Source organism: Oncorhynchus nerka, linkage group LG13 (assembly GCF_034236695.1).
Source record: "Oncorhynchus nerka isolate Pitt River linkage group LG13, Oner_Uvic_2.0, whole genome shotgun sequence".
NCBI classification, from domain to species: domain Eukaryota; kingdom Metazoa; phylum Chordata; class Actinopteri; order Salmoniformes; family Salmonidae; genus Oncorhynchus; species Oncorhynchus nerka.
Genome location: NC_088408.1, coordinates 94,392,803 through 94,407,300, shown reverse-complemented (window position 1 = coordinate 94,407,300; position 14,498 = coordinate 94,392,803). Strand labels below are relative to the sequence as shown.

General features: G+C 32.7%; 1 protein-coding gene across 1 annotated transcript in view; it reads left to right on the top strand.

Annotated features, from left to right (window-relative positions):
- The window catches only part of LOC115117772 (uncharacterized), a 37,100-nt gene extending 23,685 nt beyond the window's left edge, over nucleotides 1-13,415 (top strand). The window contains exons 2-3 of the mRNA XM_065026858.1: nucleotides 9,111-9,395; nucleotides 12,179-13,415. Of these exons, the coding sequence (XP_064882930.1) occupies nucleotides 9,111-9,395; nucleotides 12,179-13,134 (1,241 nt within the window). The 3' untranslated portion in view covers nucleotides 13,135-13,415. The remainder of the gene's footprint in view (nucleotides 1-9,110; nucleotides 9,396-12,178) is intronic.
- Nucleotides 13,416-14,498: the final 1,083 nt, after the last annotated feature.

Here is a 14,498-nt window from a genome sequence, read left to right as displayed (position 1 = left end):
TTGTCTTTATATTTCTGTTTCCATGACAGATATTGTCTTTATATTTCTGTTTCCATGACAGATATTGTCTTTATATTTCTGTTTCCATGACAGATATTGTCTTTATATTTCTGTTTCCATGACAGATATTGTCTTTATATTTCTGTTTCCATGACAGATATTGTCTTTATATTTCTGTTTCCATGACAGATATTGTGTTTATATTTCTGTTTACATGACAGATATTGTCTTTATATTTCTGTTTCCATGACAGATATTGTCTTTATATTTCTATTTACATGACAGATATTGTGTTTATATTTCTGTTTCCATGACAGATATTGTCTTTATATTTCTGTTTACATGACAGATATTGTCTTTATATTTCTGTTTCCATGACAGATATTGTGTTTATATTTCTGTTTACATGACAGATATTGTGTTTATATTTCTGTTTCCATGACAGATATTGTGATTATATTTCTGTTTACATGACAGATATTGTGTTTATATTTCTGTTTCCATGACAGATATTGTGTTTATATTTCTGTTTCCATCACAGATATTGTCTTTATGTTTCTGTTTACATGACAGATATTGTGTTTATATTTCTGTTTCCATGACAGATATTGTGTTTATATTTCTGTATCGATGACAGATATTGTGTTTATATTTCTGTTTACATGACATATATTGTGTTTATATTTCTGTTTACATGACAGATATTGTGTTTATATTTCTGTTTCCATGACAGATATTGTGATTATATTTCTGTTTACATGACAGATATTGTCTTTATATTTCTGTTTCCATGACAGATATTGTCTTTATATTTCTGTTTCCATGACAGATATTGTCTTTATATTTCTGTTTACATGACAGATATTGTGTTTATATTTCTGTTTCCATGACAGATATTGTGATTATATTTCTGTTTACATGACAGATATTGTCTTTATATTTCTGTTTCCATGACAGATATTGTGTTTATATTTCTGTTTACATGACAGATATTGTGTTTATATTTCTGCTTCCATGACAGATATTGTGTTTATATTTCTGTTTACATGACAGATATTGTGTTTATATTTCTGTTTCCATGACAGATATTGTCTTTATATTTCTGTTTCCATGACAGATATTGTGTTTATATTTCTGTTTACATGACATATATTGTGTTTAAATTTCTGTTTACATGACAGATATTGTGTTTATATTTCTGTTTCCATGACAGATATTGTGTTTATATTTCTGTTTCCATGACAGATATTGTGTTTATATTTCTGTTTACATGACAGATATTGTCTTTATATTTCTGTTTCCATGACAGATATTGTCTTTATATTTCTATTTACATGACAGATATTGTCTTTATATTTCTGTTTCCATGACAGATATTGTGTTTATATTTCTGTTTCCATGACAGATATTGTCATTATATTTCTGTTTCCATGACAGATATTGTCTTTATATTTCTGTTTCCATGACAGATATTGTCTTTATATTTCTGTTTCCATGACAGATATTGTCTTTATATTTCTATTTACATGACAGATATTGTCTTTATATTTCTGTTTCCATGACAGATATTGTGTTTATATTTCTGTTTCCATGACAGATATTGTCTTTATATTTCTGTTTCCATGACAGATATTGTCTTTATATTTCTGTTTCCATGACAGATATTGTCTTTATATTTCTGTTTCCATGACAGATATTGTCTTTATATTTCTGTTTCCATGACAGATATTGTCTTTATATTTCTGTTTCCATGACAGATATTGTCTTTATATTTCTGTTTCCATGACAGATATTGTGTTTATATTTCTGTTTACATGACAGATATTGTCTTTATATTTCTGTTTCCATGACAGATATTGTCTTTATATTTCTATTTACATGACAGATATTGTGTTTATATTTCTGTTTCCATGACAGATATTGTCTTTATATTTCTGTTTACATGACAGATATTGTCTTTATATTTCTGTTTCCATGACAGATATTGTGTTTATATTTCTGTTTACATGACAGATATTGTGTTTATATTTCTGTTTCCATGACAGATATTGTGATTATATTTCTGTTTACATGACAGATATTGTGTTTATATTTCTGTTTCCATGACAGATATTGTGATTATATTTCTGTTTACATGACAGATATTGTGTTTATATTTCTGTTTCCATGACAGATATTGTGTTTATATTTCTGTTTCCATCACAGATATTGTCTTTATGTTTCTGTTTACATGACAGATATTGTGTTTATATTTCTGTTTCCATGACAGATATTGTGTTTATATTTCTGTTTCGATGACAGATATTGTGTTTATATTTCTGTTTACATGACATATATTGTGTTTATATTTCTGTTTACATGACAGATATTGTGTTTATATTTCTGTTTCCATGACAGATATTGTGATTATATTTCTGTTTACATGACAGATATTGTCTTTATATTTCTGTTTCCATGACAGATATTGTCTTTATATTTCTGTTTCCATGACAGATATTGTCTTTATATTTCTGTTTCCATGACAGATATTGTGTTTATATTTCTGTTTCCATGACAGATATTGTGATTATATTTCTGTTTACATGACAGATATTGTCTTTATATTTCTGTTTCCATGACAGATATTGTGTTTATATTTCTGTTTACATGACAGATATTGTGTTTATATTTCTGCTTCCATGACAGATATTGTGTTTATATTTCTGTTTACATGACAGATATTGTGTTTATATTTCTGTTTCCATGACAGATATTGTCTTTATATTTCTGTTTCCATGACAGATATTGTGTTTATATTTCTGTTTACATGACATATATTGTGTTTAAATTTCTGTTTACATGACAGATATTGTGTTTATATTTCTGTTTCCATGACAGATATTGTGTTTATATTTCTGTTTCCATGACAGATATTGTGTTTATATTTCTGTTTACATGACAGATATTGTCTTTATATTTCTGTTTACATGACAGATATTGTCTTTATATTTCTGTTTCCATGACAGATATTGTCTTTATATTTCTGTTTACATGACAGATATTGTCTTTATATTTCTGTTTCGATGACAGATATTGTGTTTATATTTCTGTTTACATGACATATATTGTGTTTATATTTCTGTTTACATGACAGATATTGTGTTTATATTTCTGTTTCCATGACAGATATTGTGATTATATTTCTGTTTACATGACAGATATTGTCTTTATATTTCTGTTTCCATGACAGATATTGTCTTTATATTTCTGTTTCCATGACAGATATTGTGTTTATATTTCTGTTTACATGACAGATATTGTGTTTATATTTCTGCTTCCATGACAGATATTGTGTTTATATTTCTGTTTACATGACAGATATTGTGTTTATATTTCTGTTTCCATGACAGATATTGTCTTTATATTTCTGTTTCCATGACAGATATTGTGTTTATATTTCTGTTTACATGACATATATTGTGTTTAAATTTCTGTTTACATGACAGATATTGTGTTTATATTTCTGTTTCCATGACAGATATTGTGTTTATATTTCTGTTTCCATGACAGATATTGTGTTTATATTTCTGTTTACATGACAGATATTGTCTTTATATTTCTGTTTCCATGACAGATATTGTCTTTATAATATTATTTACATGACAGATATTGTCTTTATATTTCTGTTTCCATGACAGATATTGTCTTTATATTTCTGTTTCCATGACAGATATTGTCTTTATATTTCTGTTTCCATGACAGATATTGTGTTTATATTTCTGTTTACATGACAGATATTGTCTTTATATTTCTGTTTCCATGACAGATATTGTGTTTATATTTCTGTTTACATGACAGATATTGCGTTTATATTTCTGTTTCCATGACAGATATTGTGATTATATTTCTGTTTACATGACAGATATTGTGTTTATATTTCTGTTTCCATGACAGATATTGTGTTTATATTTCTGTTTCCATGACAGATATTGTCTTTATGTTTCTGTTTACATGACAGATATTGTGTTCATATTTCTGTTTCCATGACAGATATTGTGTTTATATTTCTGTTTCGATGACAGATATTGTGTTTATATTTCTGTTTACATGACATATATTGTGTTTATATTTCTGTTTACATGACAGATATTGTGTTTATATTTCTGTTTCCATGACAGATATTGTGATTATATTTCTGTTTACATGACAGATATTGTCTTTATATTTCTGTTTCCATGACAGATATTGTCTTTATATTTCTGTTTCCATGACAGATATTGTGTTTATATTTCTGTTTCCATGACAGATATTGTGTTTATATTTCTGTTTCCATGACAGATATTGTCTTTATATTTCTGTTTCCATGACAGATATTGTGTTTATATTTCTGTTTCCATGACAGATATTGTCTTTATATTTCTGTTTCCATGACAGATATTGTGTTTATATTTCTGTTTACATGACAGATATTGTGTTTATATTTCTGTTTCCATGACAGATATTGTGTTTATATTTCTGTTTCGATGACAGATATTGTGTTTATATTTCTGTTTACATGACATATATTGTGTTTATATTTCTGTTTACATGACAGATATTGTGTTTATATTTCTGTTTCCATGACAGATATTGTGATTATATTTCTGTTTACATGACAGATATTGTCTTTATATTTCTGTTTCCATGACAGATATTGTCTTTATATTTCTGTTTCCATGACAGATATTGTGTTTATATTTCTGTTTACATGACATATATTGTGTTTAAATTTCTGTTTACATGACAGATATTGTGTTTATATTTCTGTTTCCATGACAGATATTGTGTTTATATTTCTGTTTCCATGACAGATATTGTGTTTATATTTCTGTTTCCATGACAGATATTGTCTTTATATTTCTGTTTCCATGACAGATATTGTGTTTATATTTCTGTTTCCATGACAGATATTGTGATTATATTTCTGTTTACATGACAGATATTGTGTTTATATTTCTGTTTCCATGACAGATATTGTCTTTATATTTCTGTTTCCATGACAGATATTGTGTTTATATTTCTGTTTCCATGACAGATATTGTGATTATATTTCTGTTTACATGACAGATATTGTCTTTATATTTCTGTTTCCATGACAGATATTGTGTTTATATTTCTGTTTACATGACAGATATTGTGTTTATATTTCTGCTTCCATGACAGATATTGTGTTTATATTTCTGTTTACATGACAGATATTGTGTTTATATTTCTGTTTCCATGACAGATATTGTCTTTATATTTCTGTTTCCATGACGGATATTGTGTTTATATTTCTGTTTACATGACAGATATTGTGTTTATATTTCTGTTTCCATGACAGATATTGTCTTTATATTTCTGTTTCCATGACAGATATTGTCTTTATATTTCTGTTTCCATGACAGATATTGTGTTTATATTTCTGTTTCCATGACAGATATTGTGATTATATTTCTGTTTACATGACAGATATTGTCTTTATATTTCTGTTTCCATGACAGATATTGTGTTTATATTTCTGTTTACATGACAGATATTGTGTTTATATTTCTGCTTCCATGACAGATATTGTGTTTATATTTCTGTTTACATGACAGATATTGTGTTTATATTTCTGTTTCCATGACAGATATTGTCTTTATATTTCTGTTTCCATGACAGATATTGTGTTTATATTTCTGTTTACATGACATATATTGTGTTTAAATTTCTGTTTACATGACAGATATTGTGTTTATATTTCTGTTTCCATGACAGATATTGTGTTTATATTTCTGTTTCCATGACAGATATTGTGTTTATATTTCTGTTTCCATGACAGATATTGTCTTTATATTTCTGTTTCCATGACAGATATTGTGTTTATATTTCTGTTTCCATGACAGATATTGTCTTTATATTTCTGTTTCCATGACGGATATTGTGTTTATATTTCTGTTTACATGACAGATATTGTGTTTATATTTCTGTTTCCATGACAGATATTGTCTTTATATTTCTGTTTCCATGACAGATATTGTCTTTATATTTCTGTTTCCATGACAGATATTGTGTTTATATTTCTGTTTCCATGACAGATATTGTGATTATATTTCTGTTTACATGACAGATATTGTCTTTATATTTCTGTTTCCATGACAGATATTGTGTTTATATTTCTGTTTACATGACAGATATTGTGTTTATATTTCTGCTTCCATGACAGATATTGTGTTTATATTTCTGTTTACATGACAGATATTGTGTTTATATTTCTGTTTCCATGACAGATATTGTCTTTATATTTCTGTTTCCATGACAGATATTGTGTTTATATTTCTGTTTACATGACATATATTGTGTTTAAATTTCTGTTTACATGACAGATATTGTGTTTATATTTCTGTTTCCATGACAGATATTGTGTTTATATTTCTGTTTCCATGACAGATATTGTGTTTATATTTCTGTTTACATGACAGATATTGTCTTTATATTTCTGTTTCCATGACAGATATTGTCTTTATAATATTATTTACATGACAGATATTGTGTTTATATTTCTGTTTCCATGACAGATATTGTGTTTATATTTTTGTTTCCATGACAGATATTGTCTTTATATTTCTGTTTCCATGACAGATATTGTCTTTATATTTCTGTTTCCATGACAGATATTGTCTTTATAATATTATTTACATGACAGATATTGTGTTTATATTTCTGTTTCCATGACAGATATTGTGTTTATATTTTTGTTTCCATGACAGATATTGTCTTTATATTTCTGTTTCCATGACAGATATTGTCTTTATATTTCTGTTTCCATGACAGATATTGTCTTTATATTTCTGTTTCCATGACAGCTATTGTGTTTATATTTCTGTTTCCATGACAGATATTGTGTTTATATTTCTGTTTACATGACAGATATTGTGTTTATATTTCTGTTTCCATGACAGATATTGTGATTATATTTCTGTTTACATGACTGATATTGTGTTTATATTTCTGTTTCCATGACAGATATTGTGTTTATATTTCTGTTTCCATGACAGATATTGTCTTTATGTTTCTGTTTACATGACAGATATTGTGTTCATATTTCTGTTTCCATGACAGATATTGTGTTTATATTTCTGTTTCGATGACAGATATTGTGTTTATATTTCTGTTTACATGACATATATTGTGTTTATATTTCTGTTTACATGACAGATATTGTGTTTATATTTCTGTTTCCATGACAGATATTGTGATTATATTTCTGTTTACATGACAGATATTGTCTTTATATTTCTGTTTCCATGACAGATATTGTCTTTATATTTCTGTTTCCATGACAGATATTGTGTTTATATTTCTGTTTACATGACATATATTGTGTTTAAATTTCTGTTTACATGACAGATATTGTGTTTATATTTCTGTTTCCATGACAGATATTGTGTTTATATTTCTGTTTCCATGACAGATATTGTGTTTATATTTCTGTTTCCATGACAGATATTGTCTTTATATTTCTGTTTCCATGACAGATATTGTGTTTATATTTCTGTTTCCATGACAGATATTGTGTTTATATTTCTGTTTCCATGACAGATATTGTGTTTATATTTCTGTTTCGATGACAGATATTGTGTTTATATTTCTGTTTACATGACATATATTGTGTTTATATTTCTGTTTACATGACAGATATTGTGTTTATATTTCTGTTTCCATGACAGATATTGTGATTATATTTCTGTTTACATGACAGATATTGTCTTTATATTTCTGTTTCCATGACAGATATTGTCTTTATATTTCTGTTTCCATGACAGATATTGTGTTTATATTTCTGTTTACATGACATATATTGTGTTTAAATTTCTGTTTACATGACAGATATTGTGTTTATATTTCTGTTTCCATGACAGATATTGTGTTTATATTTCTGTTTCCATGACAGATATTGTGTTTATATTTCTGTTTCCATGACAGATATTGTCTTTATATTTCTGTTTCCATGACAGATATTGTGTTTATATTTCTGTTTCCATGACAGATATTGTCTTTATATTTCTGTTTCCATGACGGATATTGTGTTTATATTTCTGTTTACATGACAGATATTGTGTTTATATTTCTGTTTCCATGACAGATATTGTGATTATATTTCTGTTTACATGACAGATATTGTGTTTATATTTCTGTTTCCATGACAGATATTGTGATTATATTTCTGTTTACATGACAGATATTGTGTTTATATTTCTGTTTCCATGACAGATATTGTGTTTATATTTCTGTTTCCATGACAGATATTGTCTTTATGTTTCTGTTTACATGACAGATATTGTGTTTATATTTCTGTTTCCATGACAGATATTGTGTTTATATTTCTGTTTACATGATAGATATTGCGTTTATATTTCTGTTTACATGACAGATATTGTGATTATATTTCTGTTTACATGATAGATATTGTGTTTGTATTTCTGTTTATATGATAGATATTGTGTTTATATTTCTGTTTACATGACAGATATTGTGTTTGTATTTCTGTTTATATGATAGATATTGTGATTATATTTCTGTTTACATGACAGATATTGTGTTTGTATTTCTGTTTATATGATAGATATTGTGTTTATATTTCTGTTTACATGACAGATATTGTGTTTATATTTCTGTTTACATGATAGATATTGCGTTTGTATTTCTGTTTATATGATAGATATTGTGTTTATATTTCTGTTTACATGACAGATATTGTGTTTGTATTTCTGTTTATATGATAGATATTGTGATTATATTTCTGTTTACATGACAGATATTGTGTTTATATTTCTGTTTACATGACAGATATTGTGTTTATATTTCTGTTTACATGATAGATATTGTGTTTGTATTTCTGTTTATATGATAGATATTGTGTTTATATTTCTGTTTACATGACAGATATTGTGTTTATATTTCTGTTTACATGACAGATATTGTGTTTATATTTCTGTTTACATGATAGATATTGTGTTTGTATTTCTGTTTATATGATAGATATTGTGTTTGTATTTCTGTTTCCATGACATATGTGTTACATTGCTGTTTTCATGTGCTCTTGTATTTTGTTGCTGTTGTGTATACAGAATGGACAGCATCAGTGATCGACAGTGGAAGGTTTGTTTCTCAACAGACACACATCTGCGATGTCATGGGATGTAGGTTCATACCAGAAACATTGACCTGCAGCAAACAGATCCAATGCAGACAGCGCTGTGATCCCTATGACGTTCCCAATGGCCAAGCACTTTGTGCCTCCAATTTTGAAGGAGAAAAATGCGACATAACGTGTAACCGACTCTATAATCTTGAAGTCTCCTCTCAGATCCAGTGTACCAGTTATGGATGGTCAAGCTTTCCCTACTGCATCGGTGAGTGGACGTCAACATGGCCATTGTTCTTTTTTTATTTGGCTACCAACAAAGGCTACGAAATACAATCCATTCTATACAAAGAATGCCAATTATCTTACTTCCATTTGCTCCCCAATTTGGAATAGCCAGATATTGACATATTTATTAAAAAAAAAATTGAGAGCAGTAAATTATGCGACTAGTACATGGGATGTCTAAGTGTAATAATCACAACAACAACAACAGATTTCATAGTAAAACACAGCATAAGACAAGGGTAGCCTACACTACATTTATAAACATCTTCCCACATTTTCAGCCTGATTTTTCAGAAGGGACAACAGGGTGCATAATAACACCGTTGAGGGTTAAAAAAAAGGTTTTAAAATGTATTTTTCCAAAGTCGTATGCAATTGCCCATACAATACAATCTGAAAATACAGCCGTATTACAGCGTGTTAAATAATTGTAAGTAAATAGAAATGTGATCCAAAATATACCCGCTGAATTATTTTACTAAATAAAACATGACCTTAAACTTTCTGCGACTAAAAATGGTTGAATTGAACTTACTCCAGTAAAATACTTGTGCTTAACTGTGGGCAATGCAATGTTTTGAATGATCCTTTAAAAAAAACAGAAGCATACCACCCTGTATCCCACTGCTGTCTCGCGTCTGAAACTAGGCAGGGTTGGTCCTGGTTGGTCCCTGAATGGGAGACCAGATGGTGTTGGAGGGCCAGTAGCAGTCACTCTTTCCTCTGGTCTAAAAAGTGTTCCAATACCCCAGGGCAGTGATTGGGGACATTGCCCTGTGTAGGTTGCTGTCTTTTGGATGGGATGTTAAACGGGTGACCTGACTGTCTGTGGTCACCCCGCTCCTCCGCTCTCTCCACTGGCTTCCAGTTGAAGCTCGCATCCGCTACAAGACCATGGTGCTTGCCTACGGAGCTGTGAGGGGAACGGCACCTCAGTACCTCCAGGCTCTGATCAGGCCCTACACCCAAACAAGGGCACTGCGTTCATCCACCTCTGGCCTGCTCGCCTCCCTACCACTGAGGAAGTACAGTTCCCGCGCAGCCCAGTCAAAACTGTTCGCTGCTCTGGCCCCCCAATGGTGGAACAAACTCCCTCACGACGCCAGGACAGCGGAGTCAATCACCACCTTCCGGAGACACCTGAAACCCCACCTCTTTCAGGAATACCTAGGATAGGATAAAGTAATCCTTCTCACCCCCCTTAAAAGATTTAGATGCACTATTGTAAAGTGGCTGTTCCACTGGATGTCTTAAGGTGAACGCACCAATTTGTAAGTCGCTCTGGATAAGAGCGTCTGCTAAATGACTTAAATGTAAATGTAAATGTCATTAAAGATCCCATAGCACTTATTGTAATAGTAGGGGTGTTAACCCTGGTGTCCTGGTTAAATTTCCCAATCTAAACATCATGGCCATCTAATCATCCCCTGCTCCCAATTGGCTGATTCATCCCTCTTCCCTGTAACCATTACCCAGGTTGTTGCGAAAATGAGAATGTGTTCTCAGTCAATTTACTGGTTAAAAAAACATGATAAAAACCTGAACAGTTTGTGATAACTGTATTATTTGATGAAATGTGCATGTTAAAGGTCAAATCAACTTGTTTTAAAAGAAAAATCTAAATTTCAAATAATTTATGGGTAACATTGAAGTACCATACTGTGATTGTTTTTCAATTTTTAAAAAATGGATATTTTTTTTTTAAATGCTTCTTAGCAAAGACCAATTTCTCAAGCAAGAATTTTGCTAGGTCTGTCTGGGAGTGGTCTGAGTGGGGAGGGGAAAATGAAAACTAGCTGTGATTTGTAGAAAGGTTTGGAACTATCTTTCTTATTGTATTGGTCTATTAACTAATCCACTGGCCAAAACTCTATGCACCAAAACAGGCTGAAATGTCAGGCGGTCTTTTCAAATAGCTCTCACACTATAGTAGTGAAATTGCACTGCAAAACCACCACTTGTGCTCTAAATATGTCCCTTCTGAAACCAGGCTGTTTTGTGGACGCATGCGGTTTCTACTTCCGGGTCACACAAGACTCCACCTGTATCTAGCTGGCTGTGCAGAAGTATCATTTGACTATGTTGAAAATTATTTCCGCAGTGCTTGAAAAAAATACACGGAACAATGGCAGTCATTCTGGGCTTAAAAAGGGGAACTCAAATGTTGTTTTGTGTGTGTTTTATATGTTCTCATATGTTGCTGCAACTGTTAAGTAAAAGGTATGTACATCCTGAAAATGTGTTTTACGCTGTTACATTTCAGTGTACACAATGTCCAAGATGACATCACATATACCCTTAAGAAGAACCTGAGAACCTTTTCCATCAGATTGTTTTGCTCATGTGTCTATGATGGAGGGGTTGATGGGAAGTGTAGTTCTAAAGTTCTTTATCTGAAAGAATACATTCGGAAAGCCATCTTTGAAACCGAGCACTGTGTAGAGATTGCAATTTAATAGCGTGGACAGGATGTCAAAACAATTCAAGAATAAATACAAAACACACACCTTATTTAAACAGTTGTGGCAACACATGGAGACATGTAGCACACACAAAAGAAAAACCACTTGAGATGGTTAAATAAAGTTGCATTAGTGACTAACTCCTGCCTAAAGTGCAAATATTGCTATCATCAGTGTTTCTCCCAGCTGCCACATTCAGAATATTCCACTGAGCCACTCAGGGAAATCCATTTCTATTAATCTATTTGAAAGGTAAATATTTATTTGACTAACCTGCATTCTTTCTCTCTTCTGCCCCCAGAGAGTGGGGATTGTGGCTATGACAACGAGAGTGGACCCCATTTCATGAAGTGCTTGAGCAAGCTTTGGGTCGAGGCAGGTTGTAGCCTCCAGACCGAAGGTTCTCCTACAAGGAACCCGAAATTTGTAAGATACTGGAACACAATGACTGTGAGTGAGGTGAGGAGAAACATGGCCGAATTCCCCAGTAAAAACGCATTCACTATAAACACAGTGTGCGAGGAAGATGAGGAGTGCTTCCCCGCCCATGCCACGGTGCTCACCAGTGACGGATCCAGGAGAACCATGGCAGAGCTGAGCGTGGGGGACAGGGTGCTGGCGGTCGACGCTGCTGGCCGGCCCACCTTCAGCGAGGTCCTCCTGTGGCTTGATCGGCGGAGCGGCTCAAGGGAGCGTTACCTCCTGCTGGACACGGAGGGGTCCGAGGAGCCCCTGTACATCACACCTGAGCATGTTCTCTTCATCGCCCCCGACAACGCAACAACCATTGACTTGGCCAGCGACGCACGCAGGGTGCCGGTGTTCGCCAAGGATGTCCTCCCGGGCCACCTAATCTACCTGCATGACCCCAGCACCGGATCACTGGAGGCCAAACGTGTGACCGAAGTGAAAGAGGCAGAGAGCCTAGGGGCCTACGCTCCCCTGACTGTGGAGGGGAACCTGGTGGTGGACGGGCGCCTAGTTTCCTGCTACACCCTGCAGTGCCGGCAGCAGCTTGCTCACCTCACCTTCATCCCCTACAGGCTCCTCCACATCCTGCGCTCTTCCCTCTCTCTCCTTGGGGACCGGCTTCTGGCTCCCCCGAGGCAGGGGCAGGAAGACCAGGAAGGTATGCACTGGTACGCGAACGCCTTGTACCAGCTGGGCCTGTGGATGGGGTATCCGTTCAGTGAGACATGCTATTCCACCGACCTGCTGAGCTACCACTACCCCAGACCTGTCACTGGTCCGCTGTGAAGGCTGTCCACCTAAACTCCTCCACAGTCAGATGCGTCACTTATTTGTCTTTCTATAAACTAGGGTACCAGTGACAATTTCCTACACTCAATAACTTGTTACAGCTGTTTCATGGCAATACATGTCATTACATTACATAAGATATAACAGGGGATCATAGTTATATTCAATCAAACTGATGTGTTGATTTAAGTGTTTATTAGTCCTTTATCATGGTTGGTGTCTTGACTGAATTTGTTCAAAATTGTGTGGCATAAAACATAAAACATTGTTTTTTTCTCCTTGCGTTTATGGCAGTGTGTTGTTGTCGTTATATTATTAAGAATGAATCAGTTAAATTAGACGTTGAACTGGAACTCTGTAAGAATCCTGTCTGACTGTTTTTTTTGTATAGAGATCTCAGAAATGCAGTGTAACTACGAAACATTTAATTTTGTGTCTCCTTATGTTGGGGGGGTGAAAATAGTTTTCATGGGGCACACAAATCCCACATTATGTGTGCAATAGCAAAATCGAATGCTTTTAACCGAAAGAGTCACCTTACCTTGATACTTAAAACCTGAATGCTTCCGCCATTAACTTGATTCTTCAATAGTTATGCATGATACTTGTAAATGCTTTAATACATATTTTATTTGACACAGCAAGTTTACTGTGCATTTTTCGTTAAGTCGTATCTTAATTAAAACCCCTTATGAACTCTAAAGAACCACCATACAGTATGGTGTTCAAAGCAAGTACAATATATTACCTGCAGTGTGTACTTGTCTTGGACAGTACACTATATTCTCTGTCAGATTTATTTTAATATAGACGCATACAGGTAACTGCCAAGATAATGGAAACATTTGACTAAATGGGGATAGTAGTAGTAGTAGGTTTAATTGGTTTCTCACAGTCATAGACTGAAATGTACACCAATTTACAGTCATAACATCAATCAAATATAATTATCAGATCCTAAACTAGCAAAACACTTAATATAATACAATGTTAAAATATGCAATATATGTAAACAAAACAACAATGACAAGTTTAAGGGTGGCAGCTTTATTTATTCTTTTTTTATTTTACCTTTATTTAACTAGGCAAGTCAGTTAAGAACAAATTCTTATTTTCAATGACGGCCTAGGAACAGTGGGTTAACTGCCTGTTCAGGGGCAGAACGACAGATTTGTACCTTCCGGTTACTAATCCAACACTCTAACCACTAGGCTACCCTGCCGCTTTTTAGGAAGCACATCTTTAGAGTTCTTAGGAAGACATTTGCCCTGGGCTATATATGGTGTATGCATGATCAGTGTAGTGAAGAATGGGATGGTAGAGTTCTGACACCGACCTGTACGTGTCATCGGAGTGTTCAG